The 25,837-nt window shown below is 39.8% G+C and overlaps 2 protein-coding genes and 1 long non-coding RNA gene across 4 annotated transcripts in view; 2 read left to right on the top strand and 1 right to left on the bottom strand.

The window, feature by feature from the left end:
* Positions 1 to 900: 900 nt before the first annotated feature.
* On the bottom strand, positions 901 to 19,289 carry slc49a3 (solute carrier family 49 member 3). The gene is made up of 10 exons (XM_051420710.1): positions 18,823 to 19,289; positions 10,329 to 10,487; positions 9,953 to 10,166; positions 8,019 to 8,095; positions 7,199 to 7,330; positions 5,874 to 5,990; positions 5,354 to 5,506; positions 4,475 to 4,632; positions 4,003 to 4,106; positions 901 to 3,318 (listed from the first exon to the last, which is right to left on the bottom strand). Exons 1-10 carry the CDS (start codon positions 18,988 to 18,990, stop codon positions 3,152 to 3,154), a joined length of 1,449 nt encoding a protein of 482 aa, XP_051276670.1. The 5' UTR covers positions 18,991 to 19,289; the 3' UTR covers positions 901 to 3,151.
* Positions 19,290 to 19,293: 4 nt separating this feature from the next.
* On the top strand, positions 19,294 to 20,917 carry LOC127374973 (uncharacterized). Of its 2 annotated transcripts, XR_007887300.1 has the most exons (3): positions 19,294 to 19,848; positions 20,181 to 20,268; positions 20,601 to 20,917. It is a non-coding gene; the product is annotated as an uncharacterized LOC127374973 (long non-coding RNA). The 2 variants fall into 2 exon arrangements; XR_007887299.1 differs by having other exon boundaries at positions 19,294 to 20,268.
* A 4,122-nt stretch (positions 20,918 to 25,039) lies between these two features.
* The window catches only part of LOC127374355 (polycomb group RING finger protein 3), a 61,113-nt gene continuing 60,315 nt past the window's right edge, over positions 25,040 to 25,837 (top strand). Inside the window, exon 1 of the mRNA XM_051419560.1 lies at positions 25,040 to 25,157. The gene's annotated coding sequence lies outside the window, so the exon portion shown is untranslated. The remainder of the gene's footprint in view (positions 25,158 to 25,837) is intronic.

Raw genomic sequence — 25,837 nt, 5'->3', positions numbered from 1 at the left:
GTCTTGTTTGTTAATGTAGGTCATACAGAGGCATCAGCGTTAAATTGAGATTGTTTCATAACCAGTTTAAAACTCCTCGTGGTACGTTTTAAGTATTGTGAGTAAGCATTTTAATATAGTAGCTGGTGGAGATGGAAATACTAAGTACTTATTACACCTATTATATTTTAGTGAATGGTAATGCATCATACGAGTAGCTATTAAAGCCCTGCACACCTACAGTCCACCCACACAGGCCACACACATATTGCCCTATTAGTGCTGTGCTTGAATTAGAGCTTTTATTCTGTCCCGAACCCAATTGAACCCAACGTGGCCCAACAGAGGACCAAATCTCCTACCGGAGGTCGGGCTCAGACTAAATTAGATTTTTTTTTGTACATATATATTTGATATTTCCTTACAAAGCTCTAGCTTGATTGACCCTCATGTTGATGTACATGCTGGGGAGAACTGTGTGTAGGTGCAGAGCCTTGAAAGTACAATATTTCCCCCTGAAGTACAAAGTAGCATGGACATTCTCAAGTACTAAGTTCTAATACACCAGAGCATACAGTTTTATCTACATGTATGTAGTTTGACTAAATAATGAATGCTTAGGAATGTGTGAATTATGTCTGTGTGTATTTAAAGAGGTGCAGTGTTTCACACAGGGTTCTTGCTGTGGGCCTTTTTCTCAGCAGATGTGTAGATTTAGATCATCTGTAGTAATTCCAGCTGGAAAAGCAAAGGTGCCACAATGTCTTCATTAAGTTTAGGTGTTTGAGCATTAAATATGATGGTTAAATGCCAGGATGTACTGCTGGAACAGAGTTACACCTGTGCTTTTCCATCTGCCTTAATAAGCAGCTGTTTAAAGACTCCCCCCCCCGACAAAAATCAGACTCAGGGAAAAGGAACTGAATACTTGAGGTAACATTTTATTGACGTTAAGGCATTAAAACAGAAAACTTTACAAAATAAAAAATCATTATCACACTCAACTGAGGAAGAACTTAAAATGGACACCTCCTGTTCCAGATGTGTGTCACATGATCAGAGCACTGGAGGTGAGGTCAGACACGTCCGCCATTGTCCGTATTTACATCATTCAAGCGCTGCCATTTTCTCCTCCTTTTACCACTTTTGAAAAATAAAACTATTATTGGTCCTGACGAGTGGAAGAAGTCACATTTGATTAGACTTGTGAAAACAAATGAACTGATTTGGTGGCTTTAATATGCAAAACACCTCAGTGTTCCCCTAATTGCACTAATTAATTACGTCATTAAATGCTGTTATTAGGGGTATTTTTCCCATATCAGTGGTACAACAGTTATTACTCACAGTTGTTGACAAACAGGAAACTGTTTAGTTTCAATTACAGGTATTTGGTCTGAAATCGACAATGTAGTTTTCAAAGACCACATATTAACACGTAAGGTTAATACAGTTTATTCAGAGTAGGTTAGTGAACAGTCTGTTTTATAGTGGTTTTAGTTCAACAGGATGAGCACGATTCCCACGTCCTGGAAAAATATTAAATAAATCCATTTTATTTTATTCACTCGGATCGTCCACATATTTAGTTTTTTCCTGTCTTGAACAGAATTCTCACAAAATCCCAGTGTAAAAAAATCTTGTGCTCGATAAATACCTGTACAGCAATGTAAACTGTATGTGCAACCGAGACTTTCTACTTCTTCAAAGGAAAAATAAAATCAACTTAATTTCAACTCATGGGCTGTGGCCAAACTAATGTTATGGTGGGAGGAAAACTGTAGTTAACAGTCAATTCCCTGGAGAGAATGCAGCGGAAAAATCTGAAAATGAATGCAGTGTCTCATTTATTAATAGAAAAAGGAGGAATACAACCGGAGTTAAATGTGCCAACACTAGGCTTACTGCTAAACTATATGAGCCCCTGTTAGCAAGTGCTGCCCTGAATTGTCAAGAAATCTCCTGGATAATGATTTCTCAAAAAGAGTGGGAATCCTGACGAGGTGTGACAAAACTGCCCTACAAATCCAAAATGCAGAAAGTACAAATGTAATCAAAATACTCAACACCAGATCTGACTTTTTTTTAACATAATAGTTTAAGGCCACAGATCATTCCACAGAGAACATATTGTATCCAAACAGTCAAAGCAAGAGAGTCAAGTCCAGTTAGTAAGCTTGTGAGGTCGACACAGCTAGCTGATAAAGCTAAATTTACCTTTTTCCCCCTTACCTGTATTCAATATCTGTCAGTTTTACTGAACATCAACACTTAGACCTGCTTAAAGGTAACTAGCCTACCTTAGCTGCCACCTTTGCTTTTGACAGTTTTTAGGTCTTACCTGTGGTCTATGTTAATGTTTTGTTCCAGAGTAATCAGTTTGAAAGCATTAAATGAAGGCATTACATCCTGTCCGACTGTTCCATAGTTCACCCAGCCAGCCTTTCTTCACCTCCTCTGCCTTTGTAGGGCAGAATACACAGAGTGTTTTCAGACAGCACCAGCAGAGTCTGATGGCAGCAACTGTTTCAGTGATCTGAAGCATCAACAGTAAACATCATGTTTGTTCTTGGTCCCTGAGAGGAAAGGATCCACAGTTCTGCACAGTGGCAAGAAATAGACAAGAATGTGACGCAGCTCAGAGGCCTGCTGTGTTTTGAGTCGTACAACAGTTGATGCTTTTGCTTTGGTGACTGCTGAGGGAAACCCTGGGGACTGCTACAAAACACTGGAACACAAGTGGATTTGGTGTCTTGAAGGAATGTGGTTACACCAACTCCTCTGTCACATGATGAAACAGCTTCTGTGTCTGGGCTCTCTTCATTTTCTCTCCCATTACTTCAATCCAAGGTAAGCGAAGGGAAAAATGAACTGTCTCAAGACCAGAGAGAATCTAACCATCATTTCAATACACATGATCAGTGAATGTTCAGAGGACTACTGCCCAGCAAACTGGGACTATTTGTACGAGTGGCAAAAAAAAACTATTTACAAAATAACCAGATTTCTCCCAACAAACTACTTTTTTGTGTAAAATTATTAATTATTTCACACACAGTTACAGCTATATATGGTCTTCATTAAAACAAACCAACATTTGAGGTCACTAAAGCAAACTGTGTGCTTGTACCCATAATTCCCTCTGTCTCTCTCTCATCACGAGCCTCTCAGCTCACTCCTCCACACTCGGAGCTTTCTCAGTGGTCGTCGTGCCGTTGCTTTGTTTGGTCCCGTAAGTCGCCTGTTGCTCGGCCTCCAGTCGTCTGTATCGTGTGTGGAAGAAGATTATGAAGCAGCACGTGAACAAAGTGGTTAGTCCCGCCATCAGCATCATGGGCACTGAGGGAGAAATAGAACATAACAGACCCTCAGAGAAACTAATAATAATGTTGTTATTAAACAACTGCTGCTACATCTTTTAGTTCTCCATTTGTTTTATACATTTGCACTGAATGGCTAAGGACGACAAAGAGCCCAAATCCAAACCAAACCAAACAGCTCTGAAGGTTTGGTGGCAACTTGACAGCACACTTGCAGCACCAGTGTTAAAATTAAAGTCAGGTCCATGATGGACAGGCCAACATTCACACAACGTCCACCGGTTGTTGCACTATGTAACTCTGAGCTGCAGGTTGTGAAGCGTAAGGCTTTATGGCAGTAATCCTACACCACCAACTCTGACAGTGAGTTTGGTTTGCCGGATCATATTCTATGCAGAAAATGTTGATGTTCTGGTTTCCCTGGGATGTCCTCTGGCTGCTCTGCTTCCACTCTGAGATTTACAGAGTTACCTAATAGACTGTAGAGGCTATTAGCTAGTCAGTAATATTAGCTGGCTGGTTGTGGTGTCTTGTCTTGTTGCAAAATCATCAAATTGCAATGAATACCAAATCCTACATAATGTTGCTTTAAAATAGTTTGTACATCAATACCCAGAAATCTCTGAGTTAACAGTGTGAGTCAGGTTCTCACTGAGGCTGCCTCTGTTAGACGCTCACAGTGGTCTAACATTGTGTGACCTACCCTTCCAGCTCAGGACTGCACTCCCGCAGGTCGACAGAGGAGAGTCTGCGATCCGTTTGGTTAAAGCCTGAAAGACTATCATGAGGAGAACGGACTGGACCTGTCTGCAAAAGATCACAAGGAACCAGTCAGACCAACATGTATTTCACATACATAGGTACAGTCTGCAGCACAAACAGCATTTACGGTTTCATTTACTTTTAGAGAAATCCACAGCTCATTTGCATTTTCCTAGTACTTATTAAACTTTCTATTACATTAAACATATTCTGAGCTGTGCTAGTTGAAATATAGGACATAATTTCAATGCAAACTGCTGTAAACAGTTTCCTTTCCGCAGAAACACCAACATGTGGGGATAACATCTGGGTTCAAATGTGTTTTTGTCAACTCCTGCCTGTTCAGTCTATGTCATAACAATGCGCCATAATGTATACTGTGTGTGCTGTATGTTGCGCTCAGAGAGTAGTACCCCATTATGAAGATGAGTCCGGCTACTGTAGCTTCTCCAACGGGATACGAGCACTCCACAGCTAGCTCCAGGGCCACGGGGTAAATGGAGAAACCGAAAAAGCCAAAAACAGAGCAGATGATGACCACGGCGACTTTCTGGTCCCGTATCAGAGCCACCTGAGAGGAGGAGAGGAGGAGAGCAGAGAGGAGAAAAGCTCTGGATATCAACAGGGCTGACCACTGTCATTTAAATCTGGTTACTACAGAACACGATCCAGTAACTGCCTAACCTTTCGGCATTGTGTACACATTAAACTGGTTTCGGGTACTATGCAACTTTTAAATTAAATTAAGTGCCAACTTGGACTTGAGTGTTGCACCCCATTTGATATTCTAAAGCTTTATAATCTGATGTTTTCTGTGATTCTTTCACCCGTTTTTATGAATTCCCTATTTATGATATGACTTAAGGTTGTGTTCCATTCAGCTCAGACAGAGTCAGGGTGCTGTTGTTGTGCATGTTGGCTCACTGGAAGGGCTCTGCTACATTAAATGGACTCTTCATTAGTAGCATTTGTAACACCTGTGATTACCCTACCATCGCATGTCAAAATGGCCGCTGTGAAAAAGGTCTATGTGTATAGTCCTGATACATGTCTGGAGGGGATCTTTCAGGTAATGGGACAGTATTAAGTTACTTTAAATTAATACAAACATTTAATTAAATAGTAAGTAGAAGTTTGCAGTTAATAAACTAATAACCTTTTGTACCTCCTGTGGTTCTCCTGCTCTGTCAGCCATCACAACCTTGATTAATCACTCAGTAGTGGAGCCAGTGTGTCCACTCTCCTTTAAACAAACTAAAAACACCATCGGGTGCTGAGCTTTATGTTCTCACCAATGAGAAGGCGATGCATGCGAGAGTGGCGAAGGTCATGTTGATCTTGATGGCTTCCATGAACTTCTTGGTCTTGTCGACGTAGAGACCCAGAGCCGCTGCGCCAATGATGCCGAACACGATGAAGAGAGCGCCACAGAGCCCAGCGAAGCTCTGCGGCAAAGACATTTTATAGATCGTTCAGTATCGGTCAGTCTGCTTCCAGCATGTAAAAGACCAGGCTTTGTTTTCTTTCCTTTTGTTCCATCAGTTACTACGTATCATTTTATACTGTCAAAACTAATATTTGCCCACTTGTGAAATAAATAATCAATCTATATATTGATCCATGGTCTTTATTCCCAATATCCCCACTGATACAGTTTACTACTGCATCATTTATCACTGTGTAACGGTACACTGTGAATCCACAAACTATCAAATAGGCTTTCTCTGTTACATTTGATACTAATTGGTCCAATTAACACCTTACTGTTCTCTGTGGAATTCAATGTGCTGTCTTATCCTGCAGTGTACTTACATTGTCGTATCCTTGCACACACAGGATCTGCTGCAGCAGTGAGGAGAAGCAGGTGAGAACAGCAATGCCCAAACCGAAGCACATCATTAGGACGAGGTAGGCTTTATTCTTCAGTAACTGCAGAGGAAACACGTAAAAAGGATTTGTGAGAGAATCCTCACGGGGGAGATAAGGTCAGCTGCAGCAAGGGGAACCAAAGTTCACACACAGAGAACATAAAATGAGCAATAAAAGTGAAAATAAAGTGAGAATAAGTAATTATGCTGCAAATTTAAAAAAGTAAAGACCGTAAGAGAGGGGCTGTATATACACAAGAGAACAGCTGTTACATACAAAAAACACATGAGAAGCACATTTCCCTCCCTCATCAACTCGAGGCAGCCTCAGACCACCAGAGGAGACCCTGTAGCTTCTGGTTGTTGTAAACGTTGCTGGAAAAGATGCATGCTCAGTCAGTACCAGTGAGGATGATTAGATGTACCCAGGTTATACTGTCACTCAGTGTAGGTTGTATTTTATTTGAGCCTGTGTGCTGGGTTCAAGCATGGTTTACATACGTATTTCTAATATATCTTATGTTCATGTGTGGTGTGTTCTGTGTCTCACCTCGCTGGCTGACACATTCCCCCCCCCTGGTGACAATCATGTTAAAGTTAAAGCAGACATTAAACCAGTAGAGATGCAGTCCGTGAAGCTCAGAATGTGAGTTGTGTCTGACAGTCGTGTTTTCTTCAGTTAACATTAAGATCAGAGTTTGTGGTGCGGTGTGAAAGTATGTCAAACTCAGATGTACTGCTGAGGAACTTAGGAGGTGCCATTTGTCAACAAGGATTAGTTACTTCTGACTGAACTATAGGACACTTTGCACTGGGATCTGTGGATATTTTGAATATTCAAAAAGTTTTAAATTTTAAGCAGGGACGTTGTTTTAAAGCATGTGAAAAATTTATTTTGGAGTGTTTTTGCCTTTGCCATTTTTAAAGGTCCTCAAAAGATATTTGAAGTTGAGGTCCTTACCAGTTCATTTAGATGCATTTCTTTCCATCCATCCAATATCTATAATGGCTTATCCTTTACAGGGTTGTGGGTCTGGTACTTCGGTAAAAGAGGGGCATGTAATGTTCCTCCTCTGTTTGTTTATGGTTTGGACTAAATAAATAAATGGATAAATGCAACTGCAGCTTCAAGTTAGATTCTGAGTTAGAGGTTTAACAGAATGTCCAACCAGAGTCTGCCTCACAAACGTAGGTAGAATCTATCATTGATGCCTGTACTATGTTGCCTCTTCCTGCAGCTTTGTATGCTCTACCCTCCTGGGTCCTTACCAGTTTGAGCCCCTGTAAGAACGGCTCAGAGGTCTCAGCACTCGCCGACGGCGGCGTGGGGGGGGAACTGCTCCGTATTCCCACTGTTGCTAGGAAACAGATGATGCACGTTGGGGCCGCATAGACAAGCAGCTGGAGGAGGGAAGACACACATAATTTGATGATAAATGGATGTTAGCACCTTAAATCAAAGACAATTTATCATCATTAGCAGGTGTGGTGGCCGCAGCCATAGACGCACACAGTTCAGCTGTTGCAGTATTCTGTATTAGCAGCTGCAATCCCACAATGCCCTGTGGAAATCCTTTCATTCTAGGCCAAGTGATTTAGTTTTTTTAGACAGTTTTGCCTTTATTGGACAGTTCACAGTAGACAGAGAGAAAATAAAAATGTGCTGCACATGTTGACATTTTTGCATTAATTGTTCAGCAGCAGTTGGTCACTGGAAGAATTGACTCTGTTAACTACTTGAGGGCAGAAAAACATTGTCCTAATATATATTTTCAACTTCTAGAGCCCAACCAATATCAGACTTCTGAGGCCAATAACAGTTTTAGAGGGGATACATTCACAGATTACCGATATGGCGGCCGATAGAATACATTTCTAAATTGAAAATAGACTGATAATATTTCCTGATAATATTGCCTGACCGATATATCGGCTCTACTTGTTAGTTGGTTAGTAACAGTTGCCTATTTAACAGGAGCAACAACAGCATTATTTTTAGTGGGGTTTGTGTCCAATATTCCCTCTTCCTTTAGCTCTGGTTCATCCTTTTTTTTAAACACAGATTTTCTTTTTTCTGATTCCAACTCACCAGGACTGGGATTTGTGCAGGTGTTTTAGCCACCAGGGGAGAGATCAGGTTATCGAGGAGGAGTCCCAGAGGATTGGCTGAGGAGGGAAAAGAGTTAAAAAGTGTTATTCAGGGTTATTGTGGTTTCTGTTCTATGTTAAGAATCAATGCAGTCTAAGTACACTTCCTGTTTTTTAGTGGCGACAACATGGAATATATGAAAACTGTATCTTCAAGAAATCATATCATATTAATCTATCTGTAAGTATAAAAATGTCAATTAAAAGAAATAGTTTTACACTGGTTATTTATCTGTGGACACCTCCTCCTTCATTTTACTGTGTACACATTAAAAGTTTGCTGACATGTAAAAACACACTTTACAGCACACACTGCAACTGACCCACTTCCTACTTACATTTGTTACAAAGCGCAAAAACTGGGCCAGCGTGACATAAGGCACCAGCTCTGACACAGAACATAATTAAACATGTGAAAATAAATAAAAAGAACCTTTTTTTGAATGAAAGTTATTATTTTTATAGTTATTAAAGTTAATTGGTATTGTGTGTTGTGACAATGTGAACATTGAAATCCAACGTTACAAGCATATCTTCTTTTCTCTGCAAGGGCTGAATAATAGGAATAATAAAACATTTCAAGCACATTCCTTTTTTCTTTTTGACAAAAGCATTCAGTCTACACGGTGTTTGGGTGTATTTCTACTTGTCATAATTCCACTTGCCAAATATATTGTTTCATAAAAGGGAAGGACTTCTGATCATGGACATGCCACAAAAAGATTTTTTATCTTCAACTAGATATTTAAAACAGCTTCCGACCTTCAAAGGACAGCTCACCACCTGCTAATATAGATGACAGATTAGACACATTTACCAGCTATGGTCAGAATGCACAGGCATTTGGCCGACAGCTGGTCCATAATTATAAGGTTGTTACTTTCATCTAATTGCTCTGCGCTCTAAAGATGTTGCTGATGGAATCATCAGAGATGTACCTGGAGGTTGAAATAAAGGTGATAATTAATTTATTTGTCATTTAACTTTATTAAACTTTAACTATTTGTTTGGGAATTCTAAATCCAAACATATTTACACATTGTACAGTTAAATTTGGTCAGAGTATTATTCATTAAATAATGACTGGGGGGCAAAATAATTGTATGTAAGAAACCCACAGTCCTTACATATATAGTATATAGTATATAGTAAAGCAGGTGTCCATTAATGGCCACCTTGAAGGGCATTATCCCACTAATACCATGGTCACTTCTCAAAGAAGAGAAATTAAGTTGAGTATTTCACCAAGCCATAACTCGTTTCCCTGGCAACACCTGAGGTCCTTTCATTACCATCCCATAAGGTTCTCATGCAACAGAAACGTTGTTCAGTACTTCAGTAAATAGGACCAACCTTAGATACGACTTGGACCAGGAGATATTTCTAGATCCCTCCACTCTCAGCTACGAGACAGAGAGCTAACGTTAGGCTTGCAACATTCAAAGTCAATAAGACTGTGTATGGGACGGGATGTGTGAGGATAGCTTCTACAAAGTAGGAGTAAGTTCAGAGGGGCAGTGTGGGGGTTGTGTGTTACAATCAGAGGATGAGCCACTGAAGGACTGCACTCACTGCTGTAACATTTATTTATATAGGAGATATTCAGAATTTGTTTTCAATCAGTTTATTTCAGAGCATTCATTTAGAACGGTAAACACGGGAACTACGAGCTAGGTGTCCTACATCAGGAATTAATGGATACCTAGCAGCCAATCAGAATGGAGTATTCACCCAGACGGTGTAACAATATACAAAGTTGTTTTGGTCGAAACAACATATGATCAATACCCAGTAGAAAGCCTTTCAGACTGTATGCTTGCATTGGTAACTTCTAATTCACATCCAGCTCTCAGTAATAAACAGTAAATCACTCACACATTGAGGCGATCATGTTAGCTGTGGCGCGCTGGTGGTCAGGAAACCAGAGAGCTGCCAGCTTGGTGGGGGTGAAAAAGATGAGTGGCTGAGCCAGGGCACCAAGGGTCTGGCCCAGCATCACTACAGGGTACACTGCAGATTCCTGGCTAAGCATCGACCCACCGAAGCGCACCAGGGCTCCAAACATGTTCAGCCAGGATCCCAGAATCAGCTGCAACGTCAAGACAGCAGGAGGGTGAAAGGTCAAAAGGCTGTAACAGATTCCAGAAGTAATCTATACTCTACCCCTCTATTATCCCATCAACTCATTTCCTGCAAAACGTAGGTGCATTATATTGTATCAAGTGCAACGGTTTCAGAGTGAGGTTTGTACCGAGGTCCGTAGGCCGATGGTGTCCACCATCCACGTGGTCACAAAGCTGAACGGTATGGCCACCACCATGAAGACCAGTGACAACCAGTTTACTTCCGACAGAGATACCTTCAGAAACTTGGCAGACTTGTCCGCTACTGGTGCAAAGGTCAGCCATATCTGAGAAGACACACAAAGAGATTTATTCAACATGATGAGGGACATTCATTTATGAAGATAAAGCTCATGATCAAATATTGCTAAAGTTAATCTTCAGTCCTGAGAAATAAACCTTGAGGACTGGATCAGTTCCCAAAGCCTGAGACAGAAGACTGTATACAACACCAATTTTCTATAACAATTAACTACTATTATTTGGGAAGGCAGCTTTAGATATGAAATACATGACACTTTTAACTTGCTTTAGCTTCATCAGCATCCTGCAGGAAGCTCAGTCTAGGAAGTCCTACAATGTGCTTTATATATAGACATAAAAGACAATAAATATCTCAAAAGGAAAAGTGAACTACCAACCCTGTGACTAGTGGACAACACGTTCTACCTACTGAGCCACAGCCGCCTTAAAAGGGTCTGCACTGTAGCTACTGGTCAGATCTGCCTGTGCTTTGAACATAAATGGTCAGATCTTAAAATCTGTGGATTGTTCAACACATGGTCGCTCTGTCTGACACAGTTTTAAAATGTTTTTATTTATTTATGTAACGTTTATTTTGCAGGGACAATGCCCAATATATGACAGAGGCCACTAGTGATGCACACAGGTTACAGAGATAGAAGATCAGTAGGCAATCAGAACCCTTTGGCATCAGTATCAATGATTACAGCCCTGACTGTCCTCCCAACCATGTTTTCACACTGCATTTAAAATGTTTAAAAGTACTGCACTGTCTGATACTCCACATCCCAGCTGCATTGACTGAACCCAAACCAGTGTCCCACAACTGTCCTGGATTCTGCTTTCATCTGTCCCACACTATAAAACCATTGTCCCATTGAAGGTGTTTTTATTCTACATAATGAATATACTTTAATAACTCTTTTTCATCACTTCATTGACTCACTCGGGTTCGCCATAGAAGTCCTGCTGGTTGTTCCGCACACTTATATTTGAATAAAAAATTGAAATCATCAGTTGTTTGGCCACAATCAGTTTTCATTATTCCTTCAGTCAGAGCTGGATGATGTGGCCTACAGACAAAATCCCACCATATCCGATTTCTTTCTTATAAACAAACTACCACAGACACCATACCTTTGGTGATGTGAAACACCCCCACATTTTGTGAGTGACTTGAGTGGATTGTTGCTTGTTTACAGCAGTCATCAGCAGCTGTTTATGCCCACATTACAACATGCAGAGTTTAAAGCTGCAGTGTGTAACATTTAGTTGGCTCTATTGGCAGAAATGGAATATAATATTCATAGGTATGTTTTCATTAGTGTATAATCACCTGAAAATAAGCATTGTTGTGTTTTTGATACCGTAGAATGAACCGTTTTTTATCTACTGAGAGAGCGTTTTAAAACAAACATTTGAATTCATTGATTCATCGCACAGCTCTACTGCTAGTCACTGGTTGCATTACTGTAACTTGTTTATTGTTTATCCAGAGATACAGAGAGAAAGAGCAAGAGAGAAGATCAAACAAACTATTTAAATGTTTACATATTTACAAACCATAAAGGAACACCCTTAATCCAGAGATCCGGAGAGAAAGAGTGAGAGAGAAGGTCAAACGTGCCCCACACACCACACCTACTGGCTGCCTGTGCACAATGCAAGAAGAGAGGAGAAAATAAAGTAGAAATAAAGTCGCTAAGAGGGTCTAGAGAGGGTCACCAAGTTGGCAACACTGGTCTTTCTCTATAACTGATTCTGTGTGTGTAGAGCTCGTGCCAGAGTCACCTCACACTTTCCATTATGAACATAAAAACAACAATTTAACATTAAAATGATATATATTCCATGACGAATCAATGTAATCACAAGTTTCTACTGTCCCAAAACTGTCCCTGACACTGTATCTTTTTGTCCCGGGTGCTATTTTTATTGTCTCCGGGACATCCTTAATTTTGACCCAACCAGAAAGGACGGCTTCCTGAATGTCCTTTTATTATCTGCAGTGTGTAAAGGTTCCAGTTGAGCCCAGTCAGCATTTTCAGTTGTCCTAACCCGACTCTGCATAAAAATGTCAAACTTACAGAATTAGCTAATTATTTGATGTGATTTGTGCCACAGATGTTCATTTATTGGATCAAATAATGTATTACAGGATCGTCTCAGCAGCAATGAGCATACCTCATGGTGTTAAATTAGTCTGCTCCACTTTTTGGACATGTACTGTCATTTTAAGATTCCTCATATTGAGTATGTTAACATGTGATAAAAGAGTGGTCAGTCCTTCAAACCCAGTTTCCCTATGCATTTTAATGATCAGATTTCCACACACATCTTATAGTCATGTGATCCTGACACATGAAAAAAGACTTGCTCAGCTCATGTGAGCAAGAAATGGTTCCTGTATCCCGTCTCGTTCTGCTCTCATATGACACCACTTAACACACACACACTGTTCTGCCAGTGAAGGTACAACAGGACATTTTCATGCAGTATTTTCACTTTATGATACTTAATACTTCCATTTCACTAGATTTTAAAAGGAATTACTGTACCTTTTACTAGACATTTATTTCACAGCTATTGTTACTCACTACATTTCAGATTAGGATTCGATTCATAAAACATATGATCAGTTTATTATCATTGTTATAGATTAAACTACCCGGATTCAGATTCAGAATAACCACACAGCATTAGGATTGGTTTCAAGGTTGCAAGGTGACAGCATCTCTCATGCACTCTCCGTGTGCTGTCCAGACTTCCCCCAGCTACCCAGAATGTGAACTGACAACAAATCCATTTTTGTTCTTCTTTTAGGGGTCTCGGGAGGTGCAGCCTTTCCCAGCATGCAATGGATGATATGAATGTGGTCTTTCACATGGGGGAACAGCCACAAAAGTAAGCAAGCAAGTAACCAGGTTACCCTGCTTGCCACTGTAACTTTATCTCTTTAACATCAACAAACAAGAAGCTTGGTTTCTGTTATTGGGTCAGAGTGGAGGAACAAGTTAACACGGCTACATTCCTGCAGGGAAAACCTCATTTCTTGGCCATGTATACACATAACTGGGTGTCTTAACTTTTTTTAACGTGTGCATGTGCATGAGAAAAAGATCAAATGAGAAAAGTATCTGTATGACAGCAGTGCACAGTCATAAAAGGACACATTATTAGTAGCAGTGAATCCTTGTATCCAAAGTCTAACTAAGACTGAGACTTAGAGCTGCAGAAGGTAACTTTATAAAACTATCTTTTTGCAATATTTGCTGAAATGTTCACTGTGATCTGACAATAGTACATGAAACAGATCCAAACAGTGAAAATAGGGGGGAAATGCAGGATGCAGCACTGAAGCACAGAGCGACTGAATCAACTGAATGGATCTGACCTGTAAAGCTAACAATGAGACCACAAAGGCAGCACCAGTACAAAACCTAAGTCAAGGCAGCTGCTTGATGTACAGTACCCTGGTCAGCTCATCTGGACACAATGTCAGTCCTGTCCCCTATATGGGAAAATGCTTGTGAGACAGGAATCTTACATTTTCACACATTCCTCCTTTTCTTGTTATAACACCTGTTCTGTTTGCAAAGGATAAGTTTAACTGTCAACAGGAGGAGGTTGTCTGACTGTCCAGTGACCACACCTCGGGTCTGCTTTTGTCAAAACATGAATGCATCTTGGCTTGCAACTTTACAATATTGTTTCGTTACAATACCACAATGTCTCAAGTTCCCACTGTTGGAGTTTGACATTGCACTCAAACTATAATGCTTCCTGCAGACGCAGACACCTTTAAGCAGTTCCAAAACGCACAGATTACTTCAATTCATATGAACAAAACATCCGTTTATTTTGCCATATTGCAGATATGTTTTGCATGCCTGTAAAATACAGACTGCATCAGTCTAGTCAAGTGAATCCCTGTAAATATCATATACATAATATTAGCTCATTGCAGATATATTGGTATCGGTGTATATGTCAGCAGACAGAGAGCAAGAAATGGCAGTTGAGATGTGCCAGACTAGGTTTGAGATCATTTAGAAACATTGTCACTGTGATGGAAAACTTGGACGAAGAAGAATCACTCATACTCAAAGAAGATTTCAGGTTATCTATTAGCTGTCAAGGGATATTTAACACAAATCCAGACCCACAAGAACTACTAGAGCGCCAAATATGGTCATAACTTACGCAGTGTGCAAAGACCTAACTGGGCAGGGTTCAAGACCAGTTCTACACTTACCTAACTCATTCTAAATCACTACTTGTAAAAGCAGAGACAGCCTGACACTGGGTCATAATTCTACCGTGTCGGCATAAACAATAATCCCAGAAACCCAGAATTCAACCCGATTGTGGCCCCTAGAGGACCTGACTGTCTACCATATGTGACCTCTTAGACTCGGTCATCCCTGTATGCATGTGTGTTCCTGTATGCATCTGTTCTGAAGTTAGAAAATTCCTTCACAGTCACCACTGCATCCACCGCAGCCCTGACAGGCCTATTTTTACACTGTAAAAAGAAGGGATCTTAGTCACGATTTGTTAAAAAAAAACAAATCTTCATAAAACAAATCAACACTAAAACAATACAAAATAATCTGGATCATTTTGATTTGTGGTTATTTTCATTTGTAGCTAATAAGCATATTGTGGGCCCCTCCCATCTCTTCTTTTAAAGTTTACGAAACAGAGTAAAGATGCTATTTGCAACGAATGCTCAGTGTTGGTCATTCCTTCAACATTACACATGTTATTACCCATATTAAGAGCTGTCCTCAGATCATACTGACAAATTTGTGAAGAGAATGAGAAACCGGCACCAGCGAAAAACACCTGTCAGCGGCCTCTTCCCAAGTCCATAAACAAAGTCAAACAATATGACCGCAACCACCCCGGGGGCCAGAGGCGTCAATCACAAACTGACTGAGTGTATTGCTCAGGACAACCAGCTGTTTTCCTTTGTTGAAGATGTCTGGATTTGTCAACTATGTTGAGCCACACGCAACATGATGCCCAGTCGCAGGTATTGTTCATGTGTGGTCTTACCTGAGATGCAAGCTGTCATTCTATGTATGAATTCATTTATTCTGTTTATATATTATTGAGTTAAAGCAACAGTCTGTAAAGCAAGTAGCCTGCAACAGTGTGAAGAGAGTACACTATGTCTAACAGTTTTCTTTTAGTTGGCATTAATTGCTGTACAGTAAAATGCTCTTACTTTCACAGGATCCCTGTGGACAGAGATTACATTTACTTGTTTTGCAACTTGTGAAATAGGTTCAATTAGCTGGTTGTCTCAGGGAGTCCAAGCCTGTTAAAGTAGGCTGAATACAGAACAGTTTAAATGTGAATGTGTGCGTTTATTTTTCTGCATCTGCCAGTGGGCCATAATGACAAGAGCCGGCATAGTAATATGTTAACTCCTGTACAAGATATACTTGATGCTCTCTGCAATTAGATTCAGAAAATATGTGCATATATCGGCGTCGACAATCAGCCCAAATCCAATATTGTGCATTCCTAAACAAATAAAAAATAAAGCCAAACTTCTTATCACAAAGTAACCACGCAATAACTGTGTATAAATGAAATACAGTCTAAAATGAGTAAGATTGTTATTAAAATCAGAAAATAAGCAATCAAGCATCTAATGCCAGCTTTTAGAAGTTTTGATACTCAAAAAGTATTGATCATGTTGGATACCTAACCCTGATAGGAAGTAGCTCGATTGGCATTCTGCACCTCAAGAATTGTATTTTTATTACTTCCATATAAAAATCTGCTGTTTCATGTTGTCAATGCAGTTTTATAAGACACTTTCTGTGGTTGAACACTAGTACGGTTATCAAATTTCATCCTAAATCAATTTACAAGGCAACACCACAGGTTTTTGGTAAATCACGCCCTGATCCCTGAGTAGTGCCGCTAATGTCAGGCAGATTGATGTCTAACAGGCTCATCAGCTGCTATTTGCCACATCATGAATGACTCTCCGCCAGCTGAGCATCCTTTGTGAGTGGGAACACCAGCCACATGGAAACAATAGCTCGCATAGAGAGAACGAGTCCCGTGAGAGCAGGGAATGGGTGAGGGGAGGGGCTCAGCTTGCTTGACTGAGACAGGCACACTTGCCTCCAGGCACACTCTGCTTTACAATGACCACAGCCCTGGGGAATTATATCAAGTTCCAGCAAACATAAAAGGGGCACCACATGTCCTTCACCCGCAATGTTCACAACCACATCTGCTTTTTAACACGAGAAAAAGGTCAAAGAATTTCACATATCCAAAAAAAAAAGAACAACAAGCTGTCAGTTAAAGGGAGAAATTAAAATTACAGCTAATGTTTCTGCTGTAAAATGTGGCATCAGTGTGCCTAGTGCATCAAGAGATAAAGGTGTGACTCCATTATCTGACTATTAATGATTTATTTGTTGTACTGATAAATACTCTTTCAAATGCTATAAGCATACAATGGTGTGTGCAGTGGGTCAACCGCACTGTAGTATGGAAGCCCTTTTTAGTCAGAAAAAGCAAAAAGGGAAATTAAAATAAAATGTCATGGATTACAAAAGTGAAAATATTAATGGTTGGTCAAAATCAAAAGATACTAAATCTAAAAAGATTTCACTCAGTAAGTCAAAATGATGTGACACAAGGTCAAAATCTAATCATAATTTTGCCCTAGCTCAGAGTAACAATAATTTTGTCCTCAGAAATGATCACTGTGTCCGTTGATGATACAATAATACTTACAATGATACCAATACAATAATACTTGCTGTGACCAGGCAGATTACACCTTGGACCATTTCACTTGGCCCTGTTCACAGCTGTGAAGAGCACTTTGTGCTTCCGTGAACACGTTGTGGAAGTTGTCCAACTACAGTACCTATTTTGTAAGGGTGACTGTAACATTATTCAAAATTAGCATTTATTTCAAACTGCAGTGCAACTGCAAACTGTTGGTGTACAGCAATCGAAATTTACAGACAAACACTTTTAGAATTTTATTATTTAGCCAAGTAATCACAAACAAAAATATCGAATGTCAAATATTTTGTTATGTGATATTGTATTGATTCTCAAAATCAGTATATTGATTTTTGTGTTTAAACCCCCGATAGATAGCAGTGTTGTAAATATAAAATGAGGGTTATAATGTTGGATCTTACTGATAAACACAAATTCAGTTCAGTATCATAATATATTGGATACACAGCCCTAAGTGACGTCGTATATTTTAAGTAAATATGTTTTTAAAAATCTACAAAGGGAGGGAGAAGATCACACCAACTATTTACATATAAGCTAAACTATAGGAACACTCTAATCCAGAGATCCTGAGAGAGAAAAAGTGAGAGAGTGAGAGAAGGTCAAACTAACTAATTACATATTTACAAACTAAAGAGAGAGAGAGAGAAGCTGAAAGGAGGTGAGGGACAGACCCTGGCGCTGTATGCAGAAGACCCCTGGACTGTGATTACTCTGATCAGCGTTGGGAATTACTATTTATACTAATATAATATATTTGAATATATTTCTTGCCTTTTCCATGGTTGTCTGAATAAATCACTAAATTTATCACTAGTTGCTTTTTAGAAATAACCAAGAGGGTCTGAAAAGTCACTTAATGTAGTAAGGAAGTTGCCAAGTTGGAAACTGTGTCTCTCAGCAATGATGTTTTAGTCTGGATTAAGCAACCTGGCTGTATGTAAACTGACTGTAATCAGCAGCACCTTTACAAGCTGCAACATCAGTGATGCTTACACATTAATGCATCTCTGATTATAATGCACTGGTAATAATAGGTCATTTTTCACAGCCGCCATTTTTGGCATGAAATCCTCAGGTAAACACAGGTTTCCAATGATACTAAATAAGGTTTAATTCCATTCAGGGTGCTGATGTTGTGCATTTTTCTGTAACTCTAATTGACTAACGTTAGCTACCTTTATTGTATCCTAGTTACATGTAATCCATTACTACCCACGCCTGCTTATATGTACTGTAAGGTTGTGAATGCAGGATGTTTCACTGGTAACAGTGATTTTACACTCGTACTGTTACTAAAGTAAAGGATGTGAGTACTTACCATCACTGTATAGTTATTTTATTTATTTATTTATTTATTTGTTGGGCACAAATGAGCTTCCGTACTATAAAGTTCTTGTGTTTCCTATCTTCTGTTTCGAGGTGTTTTTTTTAGAGAAAGATTATTATATTTAACTTCCATTAAAGCATCTGATTTTTATGACCACAGCAAGTTGCTCTCACAGGAATGAGGAAAGCTGTGTGGACCTGAGGAGAGTAACGTTACTTCGTTACTCTCCTCAGGTAACGTTAGACACTGCGGTAACTTACCATGGCGTTGGAGCAGTTCAACAGACACAGCACCAGCAGTATAAACCATCTCCTCTTGTAAACTTTAAAGTCCAGCAGTTTCTTCAGCTCTGTGTTCGGTGTGGCCGGAGCATCAACGTTAGAGCAGACGGTGGGAACCTGGTGGCGGGCTCCTCCACCCTCCTCCATGAGTATCACTGATGTTCACCGGTTTACCGCCGCTCGGTTCAGCTACTTAGTTCAGCTAGTGACGTTAGCTAACGCTGTGCAACTGTTCGGTGCATTGCAAAGTTTATGTCCGCGGTCGCTGGGTCGGTGAAAACATTACAACATTAAAATACAAAACAGTAACGTTAAATCCATTGTGTCGTCTTTAGGTTAATTGTTAAGTCGTTGAAGGTCATAAATGGACGCCGGGAAAGATGTTTTACTGCTGGAATAAATGAGTAAACACGCCTTCATGTTGCTGTCAGTGGTTTCGGCTGAGCCGGGAGTGTACTGTACAAAGATCTTCATCTAGACTAGAGAGGAGGAACCACTCCGTCTTTGAAATAAACGGCCCTGGATACAATTCAATTCAATTCAATTCAAAGAGGCTTTATTGGTGTGGGAACCAGAGGTTTACATTGTCAAACCAAGTGTAAGATATATGTATATACAGATGTCGTTGTCTACAATTATTAACAGTCAAACCTTTTAACATTGGCCAAATTGACAAACTATCAATGCTGACACAATGTACCTAGATGTAAACAGTCTAGGCAACTATTTGACTTCATATGACCAACACACTAGTAAAATAAATACCTAAATTGTCATCACTTCAAGTCAAACTGCAAAAATAAAATAAATGTCATTGTTTTAACAACATCTCATCAGCTTATGCGTCAGTGCCAGAAGAGTGTGAACAGTTTCTGGTCCAGTATGTCCACCTGGGAGATCAAAGACAGACATACAGACAATATCTCACTCTGACTGAAAGGATTTATTAAGCTGCAGATAGTTTGTGCAGCTGGACAGTCTGCTAACAGTGATACAACCAGGCAGGTATGTAACCCCCTTATGCCACATTGTTGTGCTTTATCACAATATTCCACAGTTATGCAGCAGAAGTAAAACAGTCAGTTACTATGATACAGACTTACTGTTTGGCTTACTGTTCACTCTGTGGCTCTGAAAAGATTTTGTGGGGGAAAAGATCTTAAGTGGAGTGAAGCAAATGAATCAGAAAAGAAAAGGAAGAAGCAACCCATTCCCTTCACCGTCCTGCATGAGATGCTGTATTGATCCTCACCATTTTGTCAAGATAGTCCCTCTAAATATATTATCCATCTACAGGGTCAAACTTGTAAAGTTGCTTTTTGTGTTTTTATGATTAGATTTGCGATCTGCAACTACACCGCCAGATGCCACTAAGTCCTACACACTGGACCTTTAAAACATGGGTATTAAGCACAATATCCCAGAGTGAGTAGTGTGCTGTGACTCAAAAATCATTCTGCACAGATTATTGTGGCAAATAATCCCTGCTATACTGACTTTATGTGCCTCAGAGTGCTCTTCCATAATTTATCTGAAATGTTATTAATTCTCCCAGGTGGTTTTGATCATCTCTAGTGGTTACAAATGTCTAAAAGCATTTTATATATTAGTATAAAAATAAACTTGTAACTGTTATGCCTAATGTGCCTGGACCTGGCAAAATATTTGTGTTGATCTGGTGTGTTTCTTCTTGTTCTTCAGTATAAAGCTTAAGATTGCTTTTTCCTCCTTTTGGTGGTTTTTCTTTCTTGTAACAGGTAATATGAACAGAGTGAGAGATCTTCACTTCTTCAACACAGCCTCCACCCTTTGTGACAGCCTCCTAATCAGTCTTCTGTATAGTTTTGCTTCTCAAGGAAGAAGAAAAGAAAGTGATACAAATTGAAATCGCCACAGCTGAATCCCGGCTCCACTTTATGCTTACTTATCAAAATCTACAAACAGTTTATGTGATTACCTGTGTAAGTTCTTTTGTGTATGTTTAAAGCTTTCGTCTTAAAGGCATACACAAAATGTTGTAGTTTTGCTACTCACCTCTGATGCAATATTTAATAATAAAAATGTACCCAAATCACTTGGTTTTACACAAACTTCCTGCAGTTCTTGTGTTCACTGTTTGGGTTCATTGTACAGTTTATCTGTTGTCCTCTACTGTTATTGTTATGCAGTGAATATAATATGACATAGCCATAAAGTAAGTCATGTAGTCAGGGGTCATCGGTTTACTCAATGATAGAAAAGAGGTCACTTAAGGAAAAAGGATGGGAACCACTGATGTACAAAAAGTCCATTCCTGTTTATATTGGGGCCAGGAAGTGTTAATTCTGGTTAGTTTCGGATGTACAACTTCTACAGTGTGATGCCGAAACTTGAACTTAATGAAGTAGGAGACATCTTGTGTCCGGCAGGAAAACTTAAGGAATTAACTAAATCTGCATATTCATAGATTCTGTCGTTTTTAATGAGGTAGAATGAGGTAGAAGGAGTAGATGTTTTCAATGTGGAATTTTTTTTTTTTTTTTTTCACATACAAACACAAGACACACATTATTGTTTGAAGCAGACTCAGTGCTTACAATGCTCTGACCCAGTTGTCTAACCATCACAATTTGGCTCCTTGTCAAAGTCGCTCAAACCCTCACGCTGCCCATTTTTCCTGCTCCTAACATCAACTCTGAGGACAAAATGTTCACTTGCTGCCTGATATATCCCACCCACTGACAGGAGCCATGATAACCAGATAATCAGTGTTATTCACGTCACCTGTCAGTGCTCACAATGTTATGACTATTTTGTATAAGACTGCAGCTAATGACTATTTTCATTATGGATTCATCTGATTATTTTCTTAATTAATCGATCGATTGTTTGGTTTGTAAAAATTCTAAAAATAGTGACAAATGCCGTCACAATTACCCAGAACCCAAAGGGACACCTTCACAATGCTTGTTTCATCCAACCAACAGTCCAAACCACAGAATGATTACAAATACATTCAAAATGAATTCATTTGTGTAAAGGAAAAGAAGCAAATCCTCAAAATACTCACATGAAGTACAAGTACCTTACACCACCACAGGCTGGTTATCACACAGCTCACAAACATTCCCTCAGTTCATAGGGAACCCACAGATATTTATTGCTCAAAGGATCAACTTTAACTTCGAAACTCTGGTTTGGAAAGGTGCTTTATAAATAAAGTTTATTATTACTATTATAATATATCCTTACATATAACTTTAACTTCTGTAAGATTTTTAAGAAAATATCCCAAATAGCATATCTGATATAGTCAACATTACTATTGAGGGAAATATCTGAAACGCTTCAGTATATCGAAGCATGCTACCATTTGATACCCTGACTGAGAGGTAGTTTTAAATGAAGCTGTGCTGATTAATGTGTTGTGTCGGAGGCATTTTATAGGCTGATCAGTGCACTTTAAAATCACTTATCTAAAAGTCACTTGTAGCTTCTTCATACTAAGCTTACCGGCTTCTTGCAAGGGACTCTGACTTGATTAAATCAGTGTTGACCACAGCCCCGGAAGGTTTTAATTGAGTTACTCTACATCCTGTACAAATACGTGGCTGCCTGTTTGAATCACAGATGGGACTGTTACAGATTTAAAACCTCTGGGGGTTAGCAGATGTCGGCCTGTGGTCGTGCTAAAAACATGGATTTTGGTAAATGTGTTTCTCCATCATTATTTCCAGTCAGCGTGCCATATGTCATGACAATAGTTCAACTACATGTCCCTAATGTCCCACCGCAGTTCTGGGCAGAGACCAGAATCCCACCCACACTCTCACCCTAACCATAACCACACCAAATCCTTACCTAACCCCAGCCATCCCTGATCTTAACCATAGCCATTTTCAACTTCATTCCCTATACTTAAACATAATCAATTCAATGCTTCTTCCAAATATAACATTTCTGGCCATCAGCCTGGTGGGATCCGTTACTTTTGTATCGTCTACAAGTAGAAATCACACTGCTGGTGCTTACAGCTCCTTCCATTGGTGAAAAATGCTGTAGAAAGTAAGTTCAAAGTTCGCAGGGGACGTTTGAAGTCGTGATTTTTAGGTTTATGATTTGAAATCAACTATATTTAAAGGACAATGTGCTATTTTCTATCCAATACTGGGTTGGATGGTGGCAACTTATGTCGGTGTGCAAATTTTCATGTCTTTCTTTTGTACCATTTCACAATGCAACAAATTACAAATGAAGCTCATTTAAAAGTGTCAAATATAGAACATCTAGAATAACAGTGACTGTAATATTGCATCTGCATCTGAGTTTAAATGTATTTTGCTATTGATTTTATTGGTTCTTTTGCATGCCTCCTGTTATTGTTATTAGTAGTACTTTGCATGCCTCCTTAAATTTTAAACTTGGGGGATGAATAAAGTATCTATCTATCTATCTATCTATCTATCTATCTATCTATCTATCTATCTATCTATCTATATATTTATCTATCTATCTAAATATTTTCTACACATGGTGGAAAACATACCAGCAATATCTAAGGCTTTAACGCAGTCTAATATGACCTTTTTCAACATTTGTTATGTTTATCAAAGTGTTGTTTCAACACCACAACGTCGACCACTTTTGTCCAGACTGGAATATCTCAACATCATCGTCACAAGGTGCTTTTTTTTCACATTAGATTGACTTTTGACTTTGGTGATCCTCCGTCCTTTCCTGCAGCAGTTTTGTAACACAGATGCAACGTTCTCTATGGCTTTTTTAATCGCTTGCAATTTATAAATAATAACTGGTTATTGCTCTGTCATTGATGTGTCGCCACCTTCCCACCCTTTGTTCCGCATTTAAACTTATTTTTTCTGTGTTCATTGTATTTCATTATATTTGATAGATAGGTTCCTGTTTCTTTTAGTATTTTATAATGTATTCAGAGCAGCTTCCAGAATCAGAATCAGAACTGGGTTTATTGCCAAGTAGGTTTTCACATAAAAGGAATTTGCCTTGGTCAATTGGCACATGAATAATATATTGACATGACAGTGTCACCACAAGGTCCATTGACATTTAATAAGTGTTCTGGAGCTTTTGATCATATGACATGAGCTTCCTCAGCAGATAGAGTTTGCTCAGTTTACAAGTGTTTAAATCTGAGCGCTTTAAAGACTCCATGTGGGGATAAAGGACCAGTGTGTATGATTTAGTGGCAGCTAGCAACCAACTGAATACAGCTCAGTCTTCCAAATGTGTGGGAGAAAATACAGTGGCTGCAACACTGGTGAATCTCGCCAATAGATCCTCCGTTAAAGGTCATAAATATAATACATTATATATAATATATTAAATATAATATTCATAGGTATGTTTTCATGAGTATACAATCACCTGAAATAAAAATTGTTGGGTTTTTGTTACTGAGCAGTTTTTATCTACAGAGGCCGCGGGTCACATTCAGCAGAGGCCGCCATTTTACACCGCCATGTTTCTACAGCAGCCCAGAACAGACAAACCAAGCACTGGCTCTTAGTAGGGCTAGCTGCGTTTTTAAATTTGAGCATTTCATGGCCACCGTAGTTTCCCCCTCCCCCAGCGCTTGGAAGGGGAGGGTGAAGCTAGTGAGCTGCAGTCTGCAACTACACCACTAGATGCCGCTAAATCCTACAGATCGGACCTTTAAAGTTTGAGATTGAAGGTTCATTCTCGACCGCGGACACAAAATAAAACTCTCAGTATGTATTGTAATATTATATCTTGGTTCAAAGTGAAAAATCTCAACAACCGTTGAATGGATTGCTATTACATTTGGCACAGACATTCATGTTTTAATAAGTAAGAGTCACAATTATAATCACTGTAGGAATTGTCTCCTCTAAACATTCCTGTGAATTCATTTTGGTTGTCATATAGACTTTACTAATTAATGATGGTCTGTTTATTACTTGTTTAGACAGAGGGACTAACAGCTTTAATCTTTGCAGCATGTAATGTGGACTCTTGTGTCCCACACACAGTGAAAAACAGCCACCGGCTCGGTCCACTTCCTTAAAATGAATAATGAATGACACACTCAGCGGATCAATTTTAAAAATTAGTTGCACTCTCACACCCCATCCCCCTTCGCTCGTCCACTTCCCCCCAAAAAAAACCACACACCTCCTCCTCCTCCTCCGCTTTTTCCCGCACATGCGCACCGCTCCAGGAGTGCTGTTTCGGCTTGTTCCGCGGCCGCTCGGTCATTTTCGCCTCTTTGTTTTACTGATAGTGGATTTAACTCGGATTCAGCCCAATATCCAGCGGACCTTGCTCCTCCCAAACAGGTTAGTTCGCCTAACTAGACTTGTCCTCTTTATGTCCCGTCCTCGGTGGGTCTACCGCCGGTTTACGGCCCCAGTTTGCGCCCCCTCCTCCTCATTTTTCGCATGTCTCTTTCCGCTTGGTGCTACGGGGCATGCTATACGTGTTGTTTTATGTGTCTATGTGCTGGTGTATGGCGGCGCCGGGCCCTGCAGTTGCACACCGGGGATGGGTTTTTTTAAGGGGAAACGTGCATCGTAGAGGCGGCTTTGCACACGGTTAGCCGTACCGGAGAGGAGGCTCTGGCAGCCGCCTCTCCGCCTGTCTCGTCCTGTTTAAATGCTGTTGTTCCTCTCAACCAAACACCAATTCTTCTTTCCCATTGAGCTGGAATGTTCTTGAAAAAAAGCCCTCCTGGTCCACCATTAGACTAACCTCTCCCCCTGCCGTCCAAAGTTCACTGTGCGTGCGTGTGTGTGTGTTTGTGTGTGTGTTTGTGTGGAGGATCTACATGAGGTTTAGATTAAATCAAGTTGGTGCAATTTTTTTTCTCCAGGGTAGATGTCGCCCCTCGCCAGACTGCTGCTGCAGCAAGCCCTGTGTGACATTGTGGGGGGGGGAAAGGCATGCAGAGAGCAGCCAACAAGTCTGTGCAGTTTTCTTAGGGGGGTGGAAGATGCAGCTAAAATATCCCCATCACATC

Source organism: Dicentrarchus labrax, unplaced genomic scaffold (genome assembly GCF_905237075.1).
Source record: "Dicentrarchus labrax unplaced genomic scaffold, dlabrax2021, whole genome shotgun sequence".
Taxonomy (NCBI): Eukaryota; Metazoa; Chordata; class Actinopteri; family Moronidae; genus Dicentrarchus; species Dicentrarchus labrax.
Note: the sequence above shows the minus strand (reverse complement) of the source record. Positions and strands in the feature narration are given on the sequence as shown.

Bases quoted from the DNA above. Each gene is read 5' to 3' on its own strand.
- slc49a3 (XM_051420710.1), bottom strand. From the start codon at position 18,990: ATGGAGGAGGGTGGAGGAGCCCGCCACCAGGTTCCCACCGTCTGCTCT. The intron at 7,331-8,018 runs GTGAGTTGGAAT...TCCCTCCTCCAG, and splicing joins CTGCACAAATCCCAGTCCTG to CTGCTTGTCTATGCGGCCCC. The intron at 5,991-7,198 runs GTAAGGACCCAG...TTTCCTCTGCAG, and splicing joins TCTTACAGGGGCTCAAACTG to TTACTGAAGAATAAAGCCTA.